At 46.2% G+C, this 25,170-nt stretch overlaps 1 protein-coding gene across 1 annotated transcript in view; it reads right to left on the bottom strand.

Annotated features, from left to right (window-relative positions):
• The window catches only part of ADTRP (androgen dependent TFPI regulating protein), a 69,204-nt gene that overhangs the window by 23,054 nt on the left and 20,980 nt on the right, over positions 1-25,170 (bottom strand). Inside the window, exon 4 of the mRNA XM_065912616.1 lies at positions 4,079-4,194. Coding sequence (XP_065768688.1) covers positions 4,079-4,194 — 116 coding nt within the window. The remainder of the gene's footprint in view (positions 1-4,078; positions 4,195-25,170) is intronic.

Below are 25,170 nucleotides of genomic sequence, written 5' to 3'. Positions count from 1 at the left end.
ATTCCTGCTACGCAGTTTCCCTATTTGAGCATCCAAACACACACGCCTGACAGATGACCCTAAAATATCTCCATGGATATCCACAGTCTGTGGGACTTGTTGATGGCCATCTGTGGCCGCAAAGACCCATGTGCCCCCAGAGTGTTATGTAAGGGTGGAGGCAGCTGGCAGCAATGAGTCTGAGCTCCCCTGACGAGGGAACAGCCAGAGTGGGGGCGCTGTCAAACAGGAGGGCAGCGTGGAAAGCCCACACTCAGGTATCTTTGCTCCATTCCAGCAAAAACGAGGCCTCCTGTCCAGAAGGCTGATTCTATACTTCCTTAACGATTTGCTATTGTTGTTGTCTCATCACTAAATTGTGTCCGACTCTTTCACGACCTCATGGACAGTAGCCCACCAGGCTCCTCTGTCCATGGGATTTCCCCGGCAAGAATACTGGAGCACGTTGCCATTTCCTTCTCCCGGGGATCTTCCCGACCCAGGGGTTGAACCCGCCTCTCCTGCATTGGCAGGCAGATTGCTTACCAGTGAGCCTCCTGGAAAGCCCCTCAGTAATGAAAAGGAAAACCAAATCCCAAATCACTTCAGCTGCCTGTCAGGGTCCACCCGCCTACATTTCTGCTGGTAATAGGGCCCTGTCCCTTCCCATCATTTGCTCCATTATTTCACTGTAATGAACAGGTTGAGCACAGACCTGAGAACGACTTCATGCAAGCTTTTAGATGCTAGAGATGATGATAAGATTGTTTGCATTCTCAACCTTCCAGCATTTAGTAGTGTATGTTTTACACAAACAGTGTTAGTCCAGGCTCTTCTGTCCATGGGATTCTCCAGGCAAGAATTCTGGAGTGGGTTGCCATTCCCTTCTCCAGGGGATCTTCAAGACTCAGGGATTGAACCTGCATGTCGATCGAACGTTGCAGGCAAATTCTTTACCATCTGAACCACCAAGGAAGCCCCAAACAGGGAGTGAACAAATACCTGGCCATCTGAATACACTGAAAGGAGACCTGGATCTGAAAGTCCTTGATTCAAGTCTCAGGTTTGATTTTTCCTCGCCATGTGACCTTGGCCACGTCATTTAACCCACTGAGCCTTCCACCACCCACCGTTTCCGATTCTGTTTGCAGATTGATTGATATTGCCATCTGTAAGCCAATATCAACTCTCCTGAGTTACTGCAAATGCCACAAACTGGCTTCCCGGTCTTGTTCCTCTTTAAAGTCCACACTTTTCAGCCAGAATCATCTTTCTAGTCATCTTTCTTCCACAAGCCACGTTATTTCACCTGTCTGCGGAAACTTCACAGAGAAAACCCCCTCAGTTTAGAAGTCTGATCTCACCGATGTGAATTCTTGCTCTAATTCCTCCCTGTCTTCCAGTTCAGCATGCCCTCAGCTCCTCCAGCCTTTCAGGTATGCTGTTCCTTCTGCCTGAAGCTCCTTTCCACATCTCTGTTGACTTAACTTCTGCTTACTCTTTGAGCCTCAGCTTAGACACCGCCTCCCTCGAGAAGCCAGTCCTTGCCATTCCCCAGCACCCTGTGCTTAGGGTCTCATCACCCTGTCTGACCGTCTCTTTTCTTTCCTCTGTCTCAGGCAGTCCCTGAAGGCAGCCTTGTATCTTGCACATCTCTGTGTCCGCATACCTTTGCTCAATGCCTGGCACTGAGGGAGAAGTGCCTTCTTGTTACACCTCCTTTCTCCAACACCCACGTTCCCTGCATTGTCAGAGTACATGCCCGGGCAGCTACGAGCCAAACCCTCTTGACCACTGCATTTCATCTTTACGGGCATCACAGTTCTCTCCAAATAGGCTTAGGTGCTCTTTTATCTCCTTGGTTTCTGAGGAGAAAGAGTGAGGGTAGATGTGAGGATTGATGATCAACTCCCAAGTCCTTAGGCAGAAAAAAATTAATAGACCAAAACTGCTATCTTATATACAAAGTCTAAAAGTTACCCTTGGTAAGAAAGAATAAAATCAGCTGAAAGTCTACCAAAAAAACCAAACAAACCCAGTATGGAAATTCATGTGCATAATCAACCAACTACCATCCTGCTTCTTCTCAACACACACAAGAGAAAAAAAAATGTATCTTTTATGCATATGTTTACCCGACCCCAGGTCCTAGATATTCTGTAGTTAGGGATTATTTTCTTTTATTTTCCATTTATTTTTATTAGTTGGAGGTAATTACTTTACAATATTGTAGTGGTTTTTGCCATACACTGACATGAATCAGCCACGGATTTACATGTGTTCCCCATCCCGATCCCCTGTCCCCGTCTCTTCCCATCCCATCCCTTTGGGTCTTCCCAGTGCACCAGCCTTGAGCACTTGTCTGATGCATCCAACCTGGGCTGGCGATCTGTTTCACACTTGATAATATACATGTTTCAATGCCGTTCTCTCAGATCATCCCACCCTCGTCTTCTCCCACAGAGTCCAAAAGTCTGTTCTATCTGTCTCTTTTTCTGTCCTGCATATGGTTATCGTTACCATCTTTTAAAATTCCATATATATACGTTAGTATACTGTATTGGTCTTTATCTTTCTGGCTTACTTCACTCTGTATAATGGGCTCCAGTTTCATCCATCTCATTAGAACTGATTCAAATGTATTCTCTTTAATGGCTGAGTAATATTCCATTGTGTATATGCACCACAGCTTGCTTTCTTTAGTTAAGCCAGACTTGGAAAATACATAGCACATGTCCCACCACTCTCCAGTCACATACTATTGGCAGATATTGCTAGATGATAGCACAAGTGGGTTGCCATTCTCTTCTCCAGGGCATCTTTCAGACCCAGGGATTGAACCTGGGTCTGCATCTATGGATCCAGTTAGGGTCCCAGAATCCCCCTTGACACTGTGCTCCAGATCTCAGCTACCAGCAGGTCCCAAATTTATGCCTTATCCTTTCAAACTGTCCTTTGTGAAAAGGCAGAGGCCCGGCTTGGTGAACAGTGTCGGTCAGTGGAGAGCTGGGGTGGATTTATTGAGTGAGTGATTTCTTAGGGACAGGAGAAAGTTGAAGGACTTGGCCTTCAGGGAATGAAGGCTGCAGAAGTATGGGAGGAAGCTGTCTTGCAAAAGGGAGGGGAAGGCTAGCGAGGAACGCACCTGCGTTCTGGGCACTAAGACGAAGGCTGGGGAAGCAGGTGCTGCTGGAGACCAAGTCCTGTGGGCTGTGTTCCCTTTCAGGCTTCTGTCTCTACTGGAGCACTGCCCTGGGTGAAGCCTTCCCCCAGTGGGGGTCGGGGAGTTAGCCAGATTGGCAGATGTGAGAAGCTCAGGTGAGACGAAGCTACAGTAGGAACACCAAGATTTACATCCAGTCTGCAGGTATTTTGCTTGGCACGCCCCTCCCAGTAGAGCCAGAGCCTGCCGTGGGTGAGAAGGCTGTGCAATGGAAAGGGGGGGGGTCCCCAGGGCCGGGTGCATGGCCAAGCACCTTCCCTTGATTACAGACATTGAGCAAAACTTCTGAGAATTGTGTCGCCAGGTGTTGAATGATGAAATCTAGGCCAGCTACTTAAATTATCTCCCAGGCCTCCAGCTAGGCTGTTCTGCAAGCCCCTGGGCAGTTGCCCAAATGCCCTCTTGGTGCTCAAGTGCCAGATGTTGATGCAAATAAGCCCACAGTGATCCAGGCAAGAGGGATGAACCACACCTTGGCTGCTCAACCTGTCAAATGACTTCTTAGATGGAATGTGTTTAGATGCCCTAGATCATTTAGCCACTTTAATTACAGATGGAACCAAAGATCAATGTTTTCCTAGGGAAAGTAACATGCATAGCTTTACAATGATGGATTCTTCGTGAGGGGGTGGGAAAGCTGAGACCTGCCGTGTGCGCATGCATGCATACCTGCATATTCTTGGGCATGTGATGTTTCCCTGAGCAGCAAAAGCACATAATAAAATTCATTTCTTTTTTTACTGCAAATTAAAAGATGGTGAAATCCCTGCTGTCCCAAGATAAAGGCACGCTTATAGAACAGCGTGCTGCCTCTGGAATATTCTTCACAGTCTGGAATGACCAGTCCAAGCTGATTTTTCTCTCTGCCAGTCTTACCTGCTGACATAGGCAAGGGAAGCAGCAGCCAGCAGGGTGAGTCCTCTCTTCCTCAGCGGGTAGCAGTGTGGTCTGAGGATGACCTCGACTAGCGAGAACGGCAGGATGAACGTGTGCTGCAGGAGAAAGGATGAGAGCTTGTCAAGTGAGGGCGCCCCGGCTGCCCCCAGCGCCCCCAGTTCTCTCTTCCCCTCCAGCCTCCCCTCCTACACAGACACCAGATGAAACTTTCCAGAACTTGGCTCGGCTCTGCTCCTTAGAGGCCAAGGGCTTACAGCGGGTCTCTACTGCCCACCACACTGATCCGGACTCCTCTGTCTGGCCATCAAGGCTCTTTGTAACATTCGACCACCCTTCTAGTCCTGCGTATCGCCTGCTGCTCCGCTATCCTAACACACACACACACGCACACACACACACACATACACACGCACACACACGCGCACACACACACACACACATACACGCGCGCATATGCAACACTCCGCCACCCACCCAGGCTGTTTCCTTCCCTCTTTGCACTCAGCGTGTCTGCTCCCCCTTCACACTCCTGTTCATGCCTCGACGGTCTGTGTGGAGCGTGCTTCCCTCCCCACCCCCCGGGTTCATCTCGTCCACGCTGTTCACAGCCAGCGCCGTCCTCCACGCCGCTGTCTCTGAATTCCCCTCTTGCTGGTTTCTCTCCCTGCTGCATGGACAGCCCGTGCCGTGGAGTCTAGCACTCTCGGCGCGTGTCCGTCGGCTCTGTCGGGAGAGGCCGAGAGGCCATCAGCCCGTCTCTGCCTGCCGCGGGCACCGGGCTCCATGGGACGGTCCTGCTGACGGTGCCGGCTGCTGGGCTGGCGGCGGGGAGAGGCTCCTCTGAAAACTGTCCTCTCCCCGCGCCTTCCCTGCTGCACCTCCTTCTTTATGACCATCTGTTTTCTCACATCTTTCAAACTCTGGAACACTAGGTTTCACTAAACGACACAATCGAGGATGAGTGGTGTTTTCTGGCACAAAGACTGCCGTGTTCCACTCGGCTCTGGCTTCTGGGAACTGACCTGGGAAAGGTGGCTGGAGTCTACTGGCAACGTCCTTTCATGTATTAAATGCGTTTATTCAGTTCCTCTGTGGTACTCCGTGCTTATTGGCAGACATCTCTCAGTGTTAGGGTTTTACACTTTTTATGTTTAGAGCGATCACCCCTCTTCCATCCCTGCTCCCCAGTTTCCTCGGCTCTTGGAAGCCTCTTGCATCCATAGATGCACCTGCCAGCTCCATCCGAGCCCCACTGCTGAGCCCCGAGACGGCCGTGTCAGCAGTGGCCGGGGCTTAGGAATGCCACAGAGCCGCATCACATGCTCGGGTGCCCGGCTGTGCTATTGTCCCCGTGATTGCCATCCCCCTGTCAGTGGTGACGCAGTGTGGAGTGGCGTGAGTTCAAGGTTCTGGGATGTCCACAGCGCCAAACGTCCGACGGCAACCCCGCCTGTGGCCGGTGATCGGCTGGGGTGTGGTTGCGTCTCCACGGGTCCCTCCCCGACCCATGACTGGTGCCCGTGTGCCCAGCGATGGCCACCTCGGAGCCCTCGCAATACTCTGCGACCGACACTGATGCCCCTTTCACCCTCCAGCAGGCCAGAGATGGGGCTGCCTGCCTCTCCGCCCCGCCTTCACTCCGTCAGGAAGGTCCGACTTCTATTAGGAACCATTAGCAGTCCCATTATGCTGGCCACTGATCTGACAGAGTTTATTATCCCTGCCCACAGTCAGAAGCTTCTGTTCTCTATGTTAATGATCGCTTGGAACAGAATTCCTGTGCCGCAGTGCAGCGCGTCTGCATCGGGAGCAAATGAGTTCACAGTGATTAATGCTTTTGCGACAAATAACTCAGGAATGCATGAGTGGTTGCCTCTTCTAGGAGCCTGCCCTTTGCATCTGACATTCAGTTGGATTTCCAAATGAATTCTCCATGATGGCTTCTGGGAAGTTCGCTTCAGTGATGTCATTAGTGATGGGCCATATACTGTGGCTTAAAACCAACTGAAAGGTCTTTAAAAGAATCACACTGTTTGGTCAGGACTGGGGGGTAGGAATGAGGAAAAGAGGAAGATTGTATTCTGTGAGCTTTCTAAATATTGAGCTACTGTGAAGAGTCAGGCGTGACACCATAAACCTCCCGGTATTCCAGAGGTACTGGCATTTCACCTCATGTTGACATAAATTACATAACCTTTGTCAGGCAGCACATATTTTTGAAAAACAAGAGAGAAATTTAGTAAGAGAAAAATCAAATATGCTTTCTGCTTCCAAAAAATCTAATAATTAGGCTGGGATTGACACAAATTAGAATGCTGCCAAAAATTACTGAAAACAGTGACTCATTCTGTATTTCAATTAACAGTTTCTCAGTTTCCCTTATAAACAGTGAAGCTGACAAAAATTAATTATCTCAGAGGGGGTAAAATATTTCCTTCCAAAGTAAACAAAACATCATGGGCTGAAACAATAGTATGCGTAAACAGAGGGGATGGGAGGAAGCTATCTTTACTCATCAACTGAGCCATCATTTTGGTCGATTTTTCTTTAAATACCTCATTCCAAGAGCATTGGTTAAAAGGCAAGTGTTGTTCTTTTTTTCCATCTTTTTCTACTAAGTTACACCTTTCCTCCTATCCTTTGTGTGATACCTACTTCCATCTGAACATCTTGGAGACAGAACTATAAGCATGAAAGACTGATTTAATTATTTATATAATAATTGCACTTCAGATTCCGTGGTTGCAAAGTAGCCTTCCAGATAAGTGCTAAAATTTGCCAGCCTATAGAGACTATATATATATATATATATATATATATAATTATATATATATATTCATATAACCTATAAGGTTATATGAATGGCAACGTGGAAAGTAATGAGCACTTATTTTTACTAACTTCATAGCAGTAGACAAGTAGCTGCTCTAAATAGCTTCTCTGTGTCTGAGGCTCAAATTAAAACAGGATGCATTTGCCTGACTATTGAGAAAGACACAAGTCTCTATCACTCAGATAACCCACGGAGGCGACAAATCTCCCTCCTTTGGAAGGCTAGGATAGCCACACTCTTATCTCCAAGATTCTTGGAGGTCCAAGAGCACTTAATTGTTTTCAGCGAAAGAAACTTAGAGAGCCGAGACTTTTTAAAAACCAGACAATACCATTTTAAAGCAAGTTCTCTGCCTCTTTCCTCTATTTCATTTCCTTATGACATCAGCTCTTAGGTAGAGTTGACCAATATAAATATGCCAGCCTCCACCTTCTCAGACTGGTCATTGAGAGGCTTTTTCCTCCATGTGCTGTTTCTAGTCCTGAGCTGATGCAACATTGCCCAGTTCACATTTGCTTCAGTCTTCTCCCTCCTTCCTCTCTGTTTGGCAGCACTTGGATCTGAGAATTAGTTCCTCCTGTTGGCTCTCCCCAATCTGAGGTTCTTTCTCCCGAGTCTTTAAGCTCACGCCTTTGGTTTGTTTATCATACTAATGGATAGATGTTTAATATGAAGTTTTAGTGCACCAGTAAGATTTTACTTCTGGGTACATACACAAGAATATTTTTGCTTACTGTATATTAAATATATTATTTTTAAAATGTGTTTCAAAATGGAAGCCTTCACAAAATCTCCTCAGGGCAAACACATGGTCAAAACATCAATTAAAACTTAAACATAATAAAACAATAGACATGAAAATGGAGGCAAAACAAATCTTAATAGAACACCATTGTACCCAGGCTTGTTATTACAATGGCAGATCATGTTCCTTAAGCTTGGAAACTACACACAGTGAAAAACACACAGTCAATGGTTGCTTTGTGAATCTTAGTAAGGCAACCTCTGGTTTTGATAGTATCCATTTGCCAGCTAAAAAACTTGACCTGACTCCTCACCAGCTTCCCTCACTTCAGTTTCTGCCTCTAGATCCCACAGTTTGGGACAGGGGTGATGGTCTTTCTGGGAATATTTTGTATCCAAAAGCAGAGACCACCTGTATTCTCTGTGGCCCTGATGTTACTAAAGGTGCAGTTTGGCTGCAAGAATGGTAATCTAGGTATGTAGACACAGGTTATATTACTTATTTATCTTACGGACTTTTTTTCACTCTTCAACCAGGAATGTTTTCCATCTTAAATACGAGAGTTTATGGAAGATAATTGGTTTTGTAAAAATTCCCTTTTCTACTTTCTAGGAATTCAAGTGCACAGATAAGGCACTACTGTAATTAAAGAGTCAATGCTTGGGTATGAGGGACTGGGAAGATAAGCCACCCACGGAAAGAGTTAAATGCTTCTCTTTGATCTTAAGTCTACTTAGGTGGGCTGACACAGTCCAGTCAGGTTAAAATTCAGAGAACAGAAGTTAAAAAACAATAGTTTTATTTATTGCAGAAGAGTAGTAATGTTTGCAATGTACTCTGATTGGGGACGACAGAGGATGAGATGGTTGGATGGCATCACCGACTCAATGAACATGGATTTGGGTGAACTCCGGGAGTTGGCGATGGACAGGGAGGCCTGGCGTGCTGCGGTTCATGGGGTCACAAAGAGTCGGACACGACTGAGCGGCTGAACTGAACTGAACTGCACCAAAAATAAGATGAGTTGATGGATAGATAGATACATAGATTTATAACAAAGCAAATACAGTAAACTAACCACTCCATCCTAAAGGAGATCAGTCCTAGGTGTTCATTGGAAGGACTGATGCTGAAGTTGAAACTCCAATACTTTGGCCACCTCATGCGAAGAGTTGACTCATTGGAAAAGACCCTGATGCTGGGAGGGATTGGGGACAGGAGGAGACAGGGACGACAGAGGATGAGATGGCTGGATGGTATCACTGACTCAATGGACATGGGTTTGGATGGTCTCCGGGAGTTGGTGATGGACAGGGAGGCCTGGCATGCTGTGGTTCATGGGGTCGAAAAGAGTCAGACACAACTGAGCGACTGAACTGAACTGATTAATAGCAGGACCTAACGGGCAGGTTACAGGTGTTCTCTATAAAATTTTTTCAGCTATGCTTTATGTTTAAAAATATTCCTAATAAAATGTTGGGAGAAATGTGAATAGTCTTATTGACCTGGAAAGAGAAATGAATGCTCCATTGGGCTGAGGAAGAAAAAGCATGCCATTATTTATGAACTTGTATGTGACTTGAGCAGGTGGTTAAATGATAACTTTCTGAATCTTTTATAGTTAAAAGATAACTTTCTGAATCTTCTGAACTTCCTAAGTGATTTTTTACTTACTACGCTACTGTCCTTTGGGTTAAAAAGTAGTTTAGCCAACATTTCAAAGCAGCATTCTTCTATTGATAGGAAGCTAGTTGGCTCTGATGGTGTCCAGCCGGGTGAAGAAGTGCCCATTTAGATTCTATCCAGTTAAGGGTGAGACAAAAGAAAGATCTGGTCTCTTAGGACCCTGCAGTCAGGAATATACCTGCCTCTTCCTGTTCTCCTCCTCTCTGTCCCTGCCTCTGCAAAGCACCCAAACCCCTTCCTCTAAGCTGACTCTTTCCAGCAATAATAACACCCCAGACACCAGCTGTAATCAGTGACTCATTTCTTTTCCTTCTCAATCCAAACTCGATTCACTTTCCCCCTCAGATGCTTCCCATGGCCGCCTATTCTTTTTATCTTCCCCAGCATCATCTCGCTATTTTGGCACATACTCAGCGTTGCAATTAGACCAAGTCTCTTAAGGCAGGTTTCACGTTACTTCTGTGGCTCCCTGTTCCCTCAGCCCACTGTCCACTGCTCTGGTCTCATCTGTCTCTCACATTTGCCACAGTATCTCAACAGGCTTCCACTCAACCCAGCCCCTCTTTATTGTGTTCCATTCGGTTTCCTTCTCTAGAACTCCTCCCTCTTCTCATCTACCTAACTCTTTTCTCAACTCTTCCCTCTACATCAGACCCACACACCTTTGAGATGACTCCCAGCCAAAAGCACACGCATTAACATGAGAAGATGTGAAAGGTCACGAGGACCCAGGAGAAGACTGAAACAGGAACTTGCTGGCCAGAGGTTTGCTGGACAGCTGCATCAAGATTCAAACTTAACAGTTCCATTCCGGAGCCAGAATGAAAAGAGAGAGAGAAGGTACACAGTTCCTTTTCTAGGGGAAATTAAGCTTTTCCACTAGTAATTAGGCCTTGAAGAACTTTTCTCTGTTGCATTTTATTGCAAAGAGGAACTAAAGAGTCTCTTGATGAGGGTGAAAGAGGAGAGTGAAAAAGTTGGCTTAAAGCTCAACATTCAGAAAACTAAGATCATGGCATCTTCATGGCACCACTTCATGGCAAATAGATGGGGAAACAATGGAAACAGTGACAGACTTTATTTTCTTGGGCTCCAAAATCACTGCAGATGGTGACTGCAGCCATGAAATTAAAAGACTCTTGCTCCTTGGAAGAAAAACTATGAGAAACCTAGACAGCATATTAAAAAGCAGTGACATTACTTTGCCGATAAAGGTCTGTCTAGTCAATGTCTATGACAGAAAATCTGTCTATGATTTTCCAGTAGTCATATATGGATGTGAGAGTTGGATTATGAAGAAAACTGAGTGCTGAAGAATTGATGCTTTTGAACTGTGGTGTTAAAGAAGACTCTTGAGAGTCCTTTGGCCTGCAAGGAGATCCAACCAGTCCATCCTAAAGGAAATCAGTCCTGAATATTCATTGGAAGGACTGATGTTGAAGCTGAAACTCCAATACTTTGGTCACCTGATGCGAAGAACTGACTTATTAGAAGAGACCCTGATGCTGGGAAAGACTGAAGGCAGGAGGAGAAGGGGACGACAGAGGAATAGATGGTTGGATGGTATCACTGACTTGAAGGACATGAGTTTGAGTAAACTCCGGGCGTTGCTGATGGACAGGGAGTCCTGGCGTTCTGCAGTCCATGGGGTCGCAAAGAGTCGGACACGATTGAGTGACTGAACTGACTGTAGTAACAGGGCACTGGTCTCCCCAGGGTCCCCAGAGCAGAACATTTCAGAGGCCCTAGGTACATCTCCTTTTAAGTACCCTAAAATGATACAATCTGGAAGCAAAATAATAAAACATGCTTTGAAGGGGCTTCTGCCAGTAAGGGGATAACACTGTACCTGGGCGTCTAAGGATCAGGGCAATAGCGGGACTCCAGAAATAGCATCTCTGCCACGGGTGCCTTTGCTTTCCCTCTGTGAGTCAGACGACAGCCAGTGTTTCATTCTCTGTTTAGACCCTAGAGTGTAGGTATTATACACTGTCGATGACGCAGAGACCTAAAGGCTTGCAGGAATTCAAAGTCAGTGGTGGTGCTGACATTCTTTTAATGCAAATAAGCAGCCTCACCACAGAAACCATCCTGCCTCTCTGAGCTGAGAGCCCAGCTTTTCCTGCCACCTCTGGGGCCCACGTCACAGACGTGTCACACCCCTGACACATCCTGCTTCTGCATGAGATGCGGACTCTCCCCTGCCCTTCCTGCAGCTCTTTTGGTTTACATTAGGCTCTTCTGTGCTAAATTATATGCAGTTTTCAGTTTTTACACTGTGAATTTCATGTATTTTTCTTCTAATCTCAGTTAGATTATAAACAATTTAAAGTCAAAGCTCTCACCTCCTATTTATTTTCAGGACTCCCTTTCACCCTCTGATCAATACATACTTTTTGACAGGTTTTCCTCATTGGAACCTGTGTGGTACAAAGAAGAATTAAACCCTAATATGGCCTGCAAAGCTCCCCATGATCCGGTTGCCTGCCCCATCTGACTCCCTACCCTGCGCCCCTGTCCTACGACCTTCATCCGGCCCTTACCCCCCGACTACACGGCCCTCCACCCACGGTCCCTGTTCTCACCCCTGGTACATTACACACACTTATGTCTCTCCTTCCTCAGCCCCCTCCGCCTTCTCCCCTTGTAGGGCTCGGGATAGAGATCACGGCCTCCAGGGCAAAACCGAACCTCTGGCAGGCGACCTTCCTTGGCAAGGCTGGATCACCCCGTGCTCACCTACATCACAGCATCGCACTCTCTCTCACCCAGTTCTAGCCAGACCTTCCAGAGATGGAAACAGCTCAAGGCCGAGGGCTGTCTCCAGGTGATCTCCAGTGTCTAACACGGGGCTTAACCTCTCTGGCCCCTGAAAACCTGTGGCATGAGCGCTTGAATCAGTGAAACAGTGGAGTGGGACAGAAGAGAAAGAAGGGTCTTCTGCATAGCCTGGGGAAACAGTGATCTGGAGCGAGAGGACAGCAGCCACAGGCTAGACTCAGCCGGCCCTGGCAGCCGCAGATTAGGCTGTGCCCGGGGTGAGCGGGGCCACAGAATCAACCCCTCTCCAGGCGGGCCACCTTTACCCTCTGCCATGGCTGTAGTGTGTGCACGTGTGCTGAGTGGCCTTAGTCACGTCTGACTCCTTGCGACCCGACGGACTGCATTCCGCCAGGCTCCTCTGTCCCTGGGATTCTCCAGGCAAGAACACTGGAGTGGGTTGCCATGCCTTCATCCAAGGGATCTGCCCCACCCAGGGATCGAACATGCGTCTCCTGTAGCTACTGCATTGCAGGCAGATTCTTCACCACTGAGCCACCAGGGAAGCTATAGATGGCACCCCAAATCCTGAAAACGGGTATGTGGTGGGTCACAGGAGCACCTATAAGAAAATGTGACTCCTGGGGACAACCTCTGGGTGCCCACACGATGGCAACTAAATCAGAGACTCAACAAAGATGTGACCCTCTCTGCAGCCCCGTAGGACGTCAGGAGGTGTTGAGCCAGCAGGCTCTTTTTCTGGGACCCGCTGGCTGGGGCCCTCTGTTCTGAGACTGGGCCAGCTGGAAACTCACCAGGTTTTGTCCGCTGTCCTCCTTGCACCCCTTCTCTCTGTCCCTCTGTAATCCATGCTTCCTCCGTGCCTCTGTGCCGGGCTCCATGCAGCACACACGGAGACTTGCTTTTAAGACATAGACAGATGGGCAGCTCTCTAGAAAGCTGCTCCAAGTTGGAGGAAGGAGACTGTTCTTTTCAAGAAAGAGAGTTTGAGAGGCGCAAGAATCTGCCTTTGCCTTAGAGCCCCCGTCTCTCAGGACGCTGTCCTGTCCCCTGGACGACTCTCTCCTCTCCGTGTGGCTAAAGGTGTCCAAGTGGAGGCAGCTGGCTTCCCTAGAGACTGCAGTGAACCCGCAAAGCACCCAGTGAGCGCAGGCACTGGGGGCCAAGTTCCAAACTCTTCAGGTGACGGATCCCGCGGTGGAGCATTCCACACTGTCTCCTTCCTGCCTCCGGCTCTCCTTGCTGACCCACTGGGGTGTTCTGAAAGAGACCCACCCGCTGTTTGGCAAGAATGGGAGCTGCTCACTGAGGATTTTCCTAGATGTATGTAAGAGGTTGATTGAGGGTTAGCCTGTAAGTTAGTCTGTATGAGAGGGGGTACCTGGGCTCACTGTGGGGGTTCCCCCATATAGGAAAGAGATGGATCGGAGTGGGATCTGGAAGCAAAAGAAAAGTTTGCTTGGGAAATACCCTCATTTGATGTCCTTCAACCACCTCATGAGCAGCAGAGATGTTTCAACATTCCAGACCATTAAAAGGTCCAGAAGATATGGTCTTGAAACTCACAAAGATACTGATGAATTTCAACTTACACCGACTCTAAGACTGCATGTTGCACGTAGACCTGGGCAGGCTCTCTGTCGTGGAGGCTTTGACAGCATTAAGCAGCAGCAGGCGGCACTGGGTTGAGCCCTTGAAGTCCACAACCAAAGAGAACAAGTTGTCCTTCACGGCAAGGACCACCTGCTTCTCCTTCACACACTAGGTAAGAATTCATCGCACCTAAGAGACTCAAGGGTTTCTCCCCAACAGCTTTTGAGGCATCCCAGAAAAGGAGTGTGAAGACAATCTGTGTCTTAACGTCTCATGGACGGTCACTAAGTTGTGTCTTGTTCTCTCAAAATAAAAGCCAATCTTCATTCTCTTTTATTAAAAGAAGATAACTGTAATCACAGACCACTTTTTCAGTTATGAACAATTATTTTTCTTGCTGAGCATCAAAAAGCCCAACAGTGAAAACAAAAGGGACCTTTATAGGAGAGCAAACGGAAGAAGCCCAGTAGGACAGTAGCTACACAAGTTTGGTGCTCAAAAGAGAAAGCTAGCTGGAGATAGAGCTATGCGAGCCATCTGACTGAGGACAACTTTGAAGTGGTAGTTGATGAGATAAACCAAAGAAAGCGTGAGAGTGAGAATAATAATAAGGAATCTAGAAGTAAACACTGTGAAAGCCATTGTCTCTCAATCTCTGAACCACTGATGCTGAAGAAGAGAAAATACCTGGTCATGGAGGGCTGCCTCTGCCTTGTAGGAGGTGTGGCATGGTCCTTGCTTCAACTCACTAGAAGCCAGGAGCCCCATCCCCACCCCCAGCCCTAGTTGTGACAATCACAACTGTCTCCACATATCACCATGAGTTCCCTGGAGAGCAAAAGCAATCCCAGTTGAAAATCCCTGATTTAAGTGATGGACAAAAGAAGTCCATCTTGCAAAGGTAGTTGGAAGGGAGTGTCAGACAACCTGTGGTTAGGTAAAGGCAGAGAGTATTTTGAGAAAAAGATGTGGTTCAATGCCAAGGAAAGGTGTAGCGCCCCTGCTTTTAGGGCTGAGAACATGTGGTGAGCAGAAAGGAGCTTGCCACCATGTCCCCGGTTGCTCCTTCTTCCTTCTAGGCTGACTCCCATGTTTCTGGTACAGTTTCCTGCATCTTTGGGTTTCAACCTCCTCTTCATAGTATTGTTAGACTTGGACCTTGGAGCCCCTGGGTCTGGGGGAAGGTTAACATAAGGATGCCTCATGCTGCCATGACCTTCTGTCCTATAGACCCCAGGAGTGGGCGGAAATCTAGACATGTTTGTAAGTGTAATGTTTGGGAGCCTACATGTGGAACAAGCTGATGACAAGTCCGCTTGTTCAGAGCCCTCTCCACTCCCAGGAATGCAAGCCTGGGGGACTGAAATAGCGTCCCGTTGCCAAGAAAAGTGGTTGACTTCCTTATTGTGGTGTTCTTAGGAAAAACAAAACGAAGTTTCTCAAAAGGTCACAAAATTCCCTCTTACCACGGAATAGTAAAATGTGGCTTTTATGAGTTCCTAGATGCGTTTGGAGAGAGACGCTCAAAACACACGAGCTTTTATTCCCAACCAGTTTGTGCTAGCAGAGCTCTCCAGGATGCCCCTCTGAAATGATTTTGCATTTTCTGGTTTCCAAACTCAGGGGGAAAATAGCACAAAGGTTTTTGTTTTGTTTCAGTTTAGTTTTTATAGCTTTCAGATCTGAATTTTCACTGGTAAACTCTGTTCTCAGTAAGGGAAGTGAAATGCGAAAATCTCCCCTGCCTTTAGGAGGCCTTCCTTTTTTTTTTTTTTTTTCACTTTCTGTTCTACCCTCAACGTAAGGCTCTTCTTTATGATGGCATTCTTAAAACCTTAGGTTCCATGCAGCCACCTGCGTTGTTGTTCTTTATCTATTGGTGGAATTCCACGTTACTGGGCTTACTTTTCACATATACTAATGCACCCCATTGCTAGCTTCTGCCCATTAACAGGAACCCTTGGTTGGATCTTATCAAGAATCTGTCTCAGAGCCAGGGCTAGCCCAGCCAGAAAGAGGAAGGGGAAACTGACCTTTCACACACTTTCATAGAGTTACAAAAATAAATAAATAAATAGAGAGGCTATTTTTGCAACTGGTTCTCCTCCTCTTCCCTTTGACCGCTTTCCTTTCATCTGGTTACCCCCGTGGTCATTCCTTCATCCCTCTTCTTAAGTTCAGCCTTTGCCAACCTTCCTCGTTGATTTAATGGCGTTTTGAACTCTCTTTGGCTACATGAATATTCAGTTTCCTAGCTAACAGCTGAGAATGGTGATAGCAGAGGAAAGTGTAAGCCTGGAAATGGTTTCTCCAGAACCGTTTTTGAGCCACAGTCTGGTCCAAATTAGAACAAATATCAACTTTTTTAATAAAATATATGTCATTACTATGACTCTGTACAACTCTTTGAGCATAAATCAGTCCTAAATCTCAGATATAACAACTAAAAGCACCAGAGATATTTCAAGGTACCAATAATCTCTCTAGAACTTTCGTCACTTATAACTTTCTGTACAAAAGAACACCTCAAAGTTTTAATCATACAATATCAGCCACAGACTCTGAAGGCAGGGCTGCTAAAGGCTTTTTCTCCGCCTTCAACGCCCTTTGGCCCCACACACCCCCTGTACCTGAGGAGGAACTCTGGGGTCAGTCAAGGGCACCCAGAAGCCACCAGGCCAAGAAGGAAAGACTTCATTCATTCTTTCGTGCAGCCGAATTCATGACATGTCTACCCCAGGCCACGTGCTGCACGAGGTGCTAGGATTAAACGTAGACAAATACGAGCCCTGCCCCTTTAGACCTAACAGTTTAATCAGCAAGATTTTCCATAAACAACTAAACAACCACATAGATTCCAGTCATGATAAGTGCTCTAAAGAAACAAACAGGACTCTACGCACTGGAAGGAAAGTGGAGGGAGGCGCTTGCTTTCCATAATGCAGTCCAGGAAGGTCATTCTGAAAAGGTTGTTTTTAAGCTGGGATTTATATGATAAGTGCAAGGCATGGAGGAGCAGACAGAGAACATTCCAGGGACGGGGAACAGCATATGCAGAGGTCCTCGTTTGGGAAAGAGCTCTGACAGACGCAGAAAAAAGCAGAGCTGAAACCGCTGTAACACAGGGTCAGGGGAGACAGGCTCCACCAGAGTCTAGAACATTCAGCCGGGGCCAGGAGAAGTTCGAGCTTCATTCTAAGATAATGGAAAGCCGCTGCAGGCACTAGGAGAGAGACACGGTCCCCTGTTTATTGCGTTGCTCTATGGAGAAGGTTGAGGATAGAAGCAGGAAGACCAGTTTGGAGGTGTCGCGTGGTCTAGATGAGGAGTGAAGGGGGTCACCAGGGCGTTGGCCTTAAAGAACACCATCGTTCAGGGCAGGCAGGGGGCACGTCAGAGGCTGAGGCAGGAGGAGAACTAGTCGGTCTGCTATCAGTAGAGCCCAAAAAAGCAGAGTTTCAGGGAAAGAGAAGTGCAGCAGGCCAAAGTGCAGATGGGGGCAGATGCAGGAGCCCTGGGTTTGGCGGCGTGGGAACGCTTGGTGAGCAGAGCAAGAGGGATGAGCAGAATGTACAGCCAACACATGCGGGTCTGGGGCAGTGCTCTTGGGCGCTGCTCTGTTCGGAAAGGCACACCTGCTCCTAGTGTGTGTGGCTGGAATAGCAGTATCTGCCCTGAAAGAGACTCCTCATTAGCCAACCCCACAGCCCCCAGTAAGTCTGCCTGCAATGCAGGAGACCCAGGTTCGATCCCTGGGTTGGGAAGATCCCCTGGAGAAGGACATGGCATCCCACTCCAGTATTCTTGCCTGGAAAATGCCACGGACAGAGGAGCCTGGTAGGCTACAGTCCATGGGGTCGCAAGGGTCGGACACGACTGAGTGACTTCACTTTCACTTTCTTTCACAGCCCCCAGAGGGCTTCCCAGGTGGCACGAGTGGTTAAAGAACCCACCTGCCAATGCAGGAGACACAGGAGACATGGGTTCCATTCCTGGGTTGGGAAGATTTCCCTGGAGGAGGGCGCTGCAACGCACCCTGGTATTCTTGCCTGGAGAATCCCAGGGACAGAGGAGCCTGGCGGGCTACGGTCCGTAGTGTTGCAAAGAGCCGTACATGATCAACGGGACCTGGCATGCACGCACGCCTCGTTGGTAAAGTCCCCATATGGGGGCACTGGGCAACTTCAGGGGAGAGCTGAGAGCCTGGTTTCCGGTCAGATCTCTCAGTGGGAGAAATCCGGGTTAACAAGTAGGACACGCATTTCAGCCCTCCACTCACTAGTAGGTCCAGATTGTTCTGCAGGTGTGTGTGCAGAACTCCCCTATTCACACAGGAAGGTAAATCAGGCAATCCTGGGACTTTAAAACCCAATCCTGAAACTTTATATACAAACAAATACATAGCATGTACCAGAATATTAAAAAAAAAAACTGTGCTTAATTGTTACATTGCCTAGTATGAAAAGCAGGCAATTTGATCACCTCCAGAGATCACTTTAGGATCAAGAGCCTTTTCTTAATTGCCAGAAAACTCTCAAGACCTCCTCTCCAGGGACAGTCGCCCGAAGTAGAAAGGTGAACACACCACCAAATTCATCTATAATCACAATTTAGTATTATTAAATAGCAGCCTGTGGAATAAGCCTGAGGGAATGGGGCTCTTGTCCCTAATAAATGGATGAACAAAAAGGGTGATTTAATCATCAATTCTTTCTTTGCTTTTGTCTACCCCTCTGAAAACTTCATGTTTCCCTTTCAAATATATTCTGACCTTCCCATAATGCCACTGCACACCTCCCCACCCCCCAGCATATCTGACTCCATTATTAACTGGAATAGCTCAGTTAGGAGTTGGTTACATGATTTAGAGATCTGTGCCTTCAAGAGCACTACAGTAGCAAAGCTTCCGGGGGCAAGGGGAATTTAATCCTGCAGAACAGACCTTCCCTTTGAATCTACTTTACACTGGGTCCACTTCCCATGTTTGATTCCACATCGTAAAGGAGCCTCTCACTATGGATTTGAATTTTCATCAGTTTTTCTTTTCTATTCATTTCTTCCTCTTTCTACTGATGCAGAATTCATACACTCCATTTCCATGTGGCTAATCTAGACATTAGCGTAGTGAAAGTGTTAGTCCCTCAGTTGTGTCTGACTCTTCGGGACCCCACGGACTATAACCCGCCTGGCTCCTCTGTCCCTGGGATTGTCCAGGCAAGACTACTGGAGTGGATAGACATTCCCTTCTCCAAGGGACCTTCCAGACTCAGGGATCACACCTGGGTCTCCTGCGTTGCAGGCAGATTGTTTTACCTTCTGCACCTCCAGGTAAGCCCATTCTAGACATTAAAACATGCTTATTTAATGTGGTAATGGCTAATATAAATCATTATTTCTAGCCCCTCCCCACCAGAAATTGAGGAGGCTTCGCATAACTTAATTCTAATCGGCTCTCTCTCAACTTACCCTATTTTCATCCAGGATTTTAGTTCACTCTTCTTTAAATCACCATAAACTGAACACGTTACTTGTCATCACTTTTGCTATCTCATGCTTCCCATTTGAGGCCGTTTTCCATCTTCTTGAAGTTTAACCTTTAGCATTTTCCATGACTGAGGGTCTGCAGGTGACAAGTAGTGTGTCTAAACATGTCTTTACTTTGTCCCTGTTTCAGAAGGTACTTTCAGTGAGTAAACAGGTTGGCCATTTTTTTCTTCGATACTTTGAAGCTATGATTCCACCTCTTCTGGCTTCTTTGTTGATATTGATGCATTTTATTAGTCTGGCTACTTCTAGGATCATTTTGTCTAAGGTGTCTGTGATGTCATACAAGAGATGGATGTCTGCTCTGTGTCCTGTGTGTGTTTGTGTGTCTTGATGTCACTTTTTGAACCCGAGGATTAATTTCTCATAAATTCCAAGAACTAATGAGTGATTCTCTCTTCAAATATTTGCCCTCACATCACTCTTCCTTAGCTCCTCTTCTATTTTACTTTAGCTTTGGGAAATTTCCATTATTTTCTTGTAATTCAAATGTTTACTAATATTTAAAAAAATTTTTTTTTGACATTTGAGGTGTCTTGTAAAGTGCGTGTGTGTGTGTGTGTTTCAAGCTACTCTTGCTCTCTGTAGCCAGAAACTGCCGTCACTCAGGACCTTGTTTCCTGTGGATGAATGACTCTTGTTAAGGGTTGAGGGCATGGTTTGGAAAGATGCAGGCGTTCACTCTCATTATCAGTCGGGATCCCTCAGGAACAGGGGAGCCCACGGAGGGAGTCCAAGCATGAAGGTGTTAGAGGCTTTGGCAGTTACTGGATAGGGTAAAGCAGTAAAAGTCATGGAGACGTTGCCTAGGAGAGAAGGACCGAGGGAGCTGGCCAAGAAGCTGTGGCAAATCTCAGCGGCCTCGGGGCACTGCCTCCCTTGAACTTAGCTGCTGAGTATAAAACCTGCAATTCCTGGGTGCCTGTCCAGGAGCTGATGCTGACCTTGAGTCTGCACATCCGTTCCCAATGCACATTGGATAAAAATGGCTTCCTTTTCTATGTAAACATCTCCACTTTTACATCTCACGAGTGCGCCTCTCATTGGCTGACTCTTACCTGGAACCATATGGAGAAAGGGATTCTAAGAGCTGCCACGTGTTTCCAGGTTTACCCCTTGCCAAACAGAGGAAGATGGAGAAGGGGTGACGATGATTCCAAGTTCACAACAGTTTGGCATAGGTTGCTACATATCACTGCTAGCATTTTATGTTGCACACATATTATTTTATTTGCTCCTAATAGCATCACCTTTGTCAACAAAGCTATGGTTTCTCCAGTAATCATGTATAGATGTGAGAGTGGGACCATAAAGAAAGTTGAGAGCTGAAGAATTGATGCTTTTGAACTGTGGTGTTGGAGAAGACTCTTGAGAGTCCCTTGGACAAAGAGATCAAACCAGTCAATCCTAAAGGAAATGAAACCTGAATATTCCTTGGAAGGACTGAAGCTGAACCTGAAGCTCCAATACTTTGGCCACCTGATGTGAAAAGCCGACACACTGGTAAAGACCCTGATGCTAGGAAAGATTGAGGGCAAGAGGAGAAGGGGACGACAGAGGATGAGATGGTTGAATGGCGTCACAGACTCAATGAACGTGAGTTTGAGCAAACTCCGGGAGACAGTCAAGGACAGGGAAACTGGTGTGCTGCAGTCCGTGGGGTCACAAAGAGTCAGACACAACTTAGCAACTGAACAACAGCACCAGGGAGAATTAAGAAGAGTAAACACACCTATTTTAAGGAATTAATAACCAATGTAAGTCTATTAACTTTTCCAAACACCACACTGCAAGACAATACCAGAAATGCGGTTAGAACTGAGGTTTTCTGGTACCTAAGTAAAATCTTTACATTAAATCAAACTTTAACTTGTAGAAAACTTGTTGATCTGAGATCAACCATTTCTGCAACTGAGACACAGAGCCAAGACATTTTGCTTCCACTCATTCCCACTAAGGTTTAGGGATCAAGGTCCAGCACCTTTCTTCCTAATATTTATCCCTTCCAAATGTTTAGGCCAAGAAGAACCTTAACAGATGTGAAAGGGCTTTTGTGAAGATAGAGTTTGGTTCACCAGATGGCACATTTCCTGATGATCTGCATCTGAAGTTGTCTTAGACTGTATATACCAAGCTCTAAAAGTCACTGTCTCAAAAGATATTAAGTGTCATTCCCATTGGATATGCAGCTTAATATTCCAGTTGTCAAATATCATTCAACAAATATTTCTTAAGCACCTTTTTTGCTAAGCTTACAATGTCTGTGATCACTGTGATATTTTAATGCCACTAACTCTGACATTATTAGGTTTGCAAAGTATTTTAAAATATGTCAGAAAAAGTATGCATATTAATTAAAATGTTCCCACAGATAAGCCTCAAACTAAACTCCCTGGGTTGATTGGAGACAAAAGACTTTTATTAAATACTGTTTGATAGGTTAAGTATTTTAGTATCTCTGCCAATCTCTGCTACAAAAGAATGTCAAGCACGAATTGGGTAAAAAGGGAAATATCACTATATTATTGTCTGTTAGTCACATGTCCTAAAACAACAGCAAAAACGGTATTTTCAAGCAATGGCCATGACCTCTTGCTCCTGATCAGCAGCCTTATTTCTAACATCAAGTTTTTATTCTGTTATTAAACATTCATAATTAGATAGCTGATTCTTTGAGTGAATAGGTGGAGTGTGCACTACATGCCTATAGATTTTTGTCTTAACGGAGATGCTCTTTAATGGCCTCTGGGCCGTTTTGGCTGCCAGACCAGTATTAAAAGACTGCATATACACTCAGCACTCAGTGTAGAATCGCTGAGTAAGAGCAGGATCTTCTCTTTGAGCAAACCTTTTGCTCACACTTTCGTCGACTCTGGCAGTCACCCCTGTCTCGCGTGGCTCAACACTCAAAAACTCCCTAGGTCCCTAGAGAAAGAGCTCATTCTCATCTCCATGTTCTCACTCCTCTTCAGCTTTGCTCTAAATATAAACTTTTAGAGAAAATAAATGAGCCTAGTGAATACATGAAGGTGATAGAAAAGGGATGAAGCTGGTAAGTAAGTTAGGGTGGGTTGGAAGAGCTGTTGAGATTTAGGAAGCAGCTGGCAAGCAAGTACCTATATAAACACGAATGTGCCCATTGGGTTGGGAGGGGTGGAGGGCAGGGCTGGGAATTCAAAACTTTGATTATAAGCATGTGAGAGCTAGAAAACCATGTGATGGGTGTATAATATGTGGGCAAGTGGAATCACCATCAAATAGACTAGATAATTCTCTATAGAAATCATCTTGTTGTTGTTGTGGTTTAGTTGCTAAGTCGTATGTGACATTTTGCAACCCCATGGACTGTAACCCACCAGGCTTCTCTGTTCATGGGATTTCCCAGGCGAGAATACTGCCGTGGTTGCCATTTCCTCCTCCAGGGGACCTTCCCGACCCGGGGATGGACTTAGTATCTCCTGCACCGGCAGGTTAATTCTTTACCACTGAATCACCAAGGAAGCTCATAGAAATCATGTCCTGGTTGGTAATCCAAAGACCTGGAGGTGAGAGTAAGATTAGAGGACTTGGAGAGGCTCAGTTCCCAGTTAGGCACAAGTGATTGCTCTGTAGGCAGAGATGATAAAGAGACCAGGGAAAGAGATGTGGGCGCTGGTTGAGAGTCTGTCAGCAGCTCCCTGTCCAAGGACAGGACTCTGCAGCTGTCCGAGTGTCTGCTGCCGGGTTACGAAGCAACTAGAAGCATGAAGGGGCTTTTCTGCGCTGGCTCCCTGATCAGGAAGGGGATGTCCATTCAGATCTATCAGAGAAGGCTCTCCCACCCTCCAGCAGACTGCTCGTGGGCATTTTCACTTCTGTTCTGAGATCAGGGGACTTTAACACTCCCCTGTTATTTAGGTCTATCTAGTCAAAGCTTTAGTTTTTCTAGTAGTCATGTATAGATGTGAGAGTTGGACTATAAAGAAATCTGGGTGCTGAAGAATTGATGCTTTTGAACTGTGGTATTGGAGAAGACTCTTGAGAGTCCCTTGGACAGTAAGGCGATCCAAACAGTCCATCCTAAAGGAAATCGGTCCTGAATATTCATTGGGAGGACTGATGCTGAAGCTGAAACTCCAATACTTTGGCCACCTGATGCGAAGAACTGACACGTCTGAAAAGACTTTGATGCTGGGAAAGACTGAAGACAGGAGGAAAAGGGGATGACAGAGGATGAGATGGTTAAATGGCATCACCTATTTAATGGACATGAGTTTGCGTAAGCTCTGGGAGGTGGTTATGGGCAGGGAAGCCTGGCATGCTGCAGTCCATGGTGTCACAAAGAGTTGGACACGACTGAGCAACTGAACTGAACTGAACTGAACCTACTTAGATTCTATTTATTTGTCTTGGAATTTCAGAGAGGTTTAGGATCTTCTGTTGTGAGTTTCTCCATCCTGGTTATTCTCTAACATCCTCTTGGTGGTATGGCACATGGCTGCCATGGAAGTAGGGATTAATTATATCACACAGGAGGGGAGGCCTGCTAGCAAACCCTCAAGGGCACCAAATGATTTCAGTTATTCAAATTACCAGTAACTTCTTAGAAGACATGTATAATTTTTGATCATTAAAAATCTTTGACCTTGATTTTGAAATTGGTATGTATTTTCCTGTATTTTCTTCTGGTGTTCTTCTATTTAAAAGGCAGCCCCTTGATAGAGCATCACTGGATTGTAAAAGCAAGTTACTCTTTAGCACACATTGGAAGTTCTCTGAATTGGGATTAAAAAAAAAAAAGATATACTTTCACCATTCTGGTTCCTGCTCTCAAGTGATGAAGAAAGCAGGCACTGTGATTGCTTGGTTCTAGTTATATAAACCTTTAAGTGGACTGGTAATCCTTTGGAAGTTCATTATCAGAATCTCCTCTGGTTACCTTAAGACTTCCTGAGGGGCAAGATGGCTTCATTGTCCTTACTCGACTCACTCTGCCTTCTAATCCCAGCTTAGCTTCTGATTTCACTGCTGAGCTTTAAGCATTCATTTAACTTCTCAGTGTTTCTCTAGTCCCATTGGAGAGCCTAATCTACCTTAGATTAGGAGGTGAATGGAAAGAAAAAGGTATTTTAAAGCAAGAGGACAACTTATAAATAACACTGTAGTGATCAAACCTGAAAAATTACCCACGTAAATATCAAAGTGTGATGAATGATTCTAGTTTCATTTTTGCCCAGGAGCTTTAAGACAGGGCTCTGATAAAGGCTCTTTCCTGTGGTTACAGCATTGACGCATCCAGTCTTTGGCTTGGCTAGAGCCGCTCTTCCCTCTCCAGAGTCACATGACAAGTTATTTCCCAACCCCATCCTCTGGTCATTGTTGGCAGTCACAGCTTCTCTTTCTAACGTGGACTTGGTCTGGAGTACAAAATGTTCAGAGGAGATTTAAGAATTTAATGGTGCAAAAGATGTGAAGGAGGAGGAGACTGTGGACCAAGGAATGCCAGGCTGTAGATGGGCAAGGCATGGAAACGAACTCTGCTTAGAGCTTCCAGGAGGAGTGCTGCTGCTGACACCTTGAGTTTACCCCATTTAAGACCCGTTTTGAACGTGTGGTTTAGTTGCTAAGTCATATCCAACTCTTGCGACCCCACGGACTGTAGCCCACCAGGCTCCTCTGTCCATGGGATTCTCCAGGCAAGAGTACTGGAGTGGGGTGCCATTTCCTTCTCCAGGGAATCTTTCCGACCCAGAAATCAAACCCAGGTCTCCTGCATTGCAGGCAGATTCTTTACCAACTGAGCTGCGAGGGAAGCCCCTTGAACTTCTGACCTCTAGAACTGTAAAATAATAATTTGTACTGTTTTAAGTCATTAAGTTTGTGTTCATTTGTCACAGTAGCAGCAGGAAA

This window comes from Muntiacus reevesi, chromosome 20, assembly GCF_963930625.1.
Source record: "Muntiacus reevesi chromosome 20, mMunRee1.1, whole genome shotgun sequence".
NCBI classification, from domain to species: domain Eukaryota; kingdom Metazoa; phylum Chordata; class Mammalia; order Artiodactyla; family Cervidae; genus Muntiacus; species Muntiacus reevesi.
The sequence above is the reverse complement of the archived record's forward strand: the minus strand, read 5'-3'. Positions and strand labels throughout refer to the sequence as shown.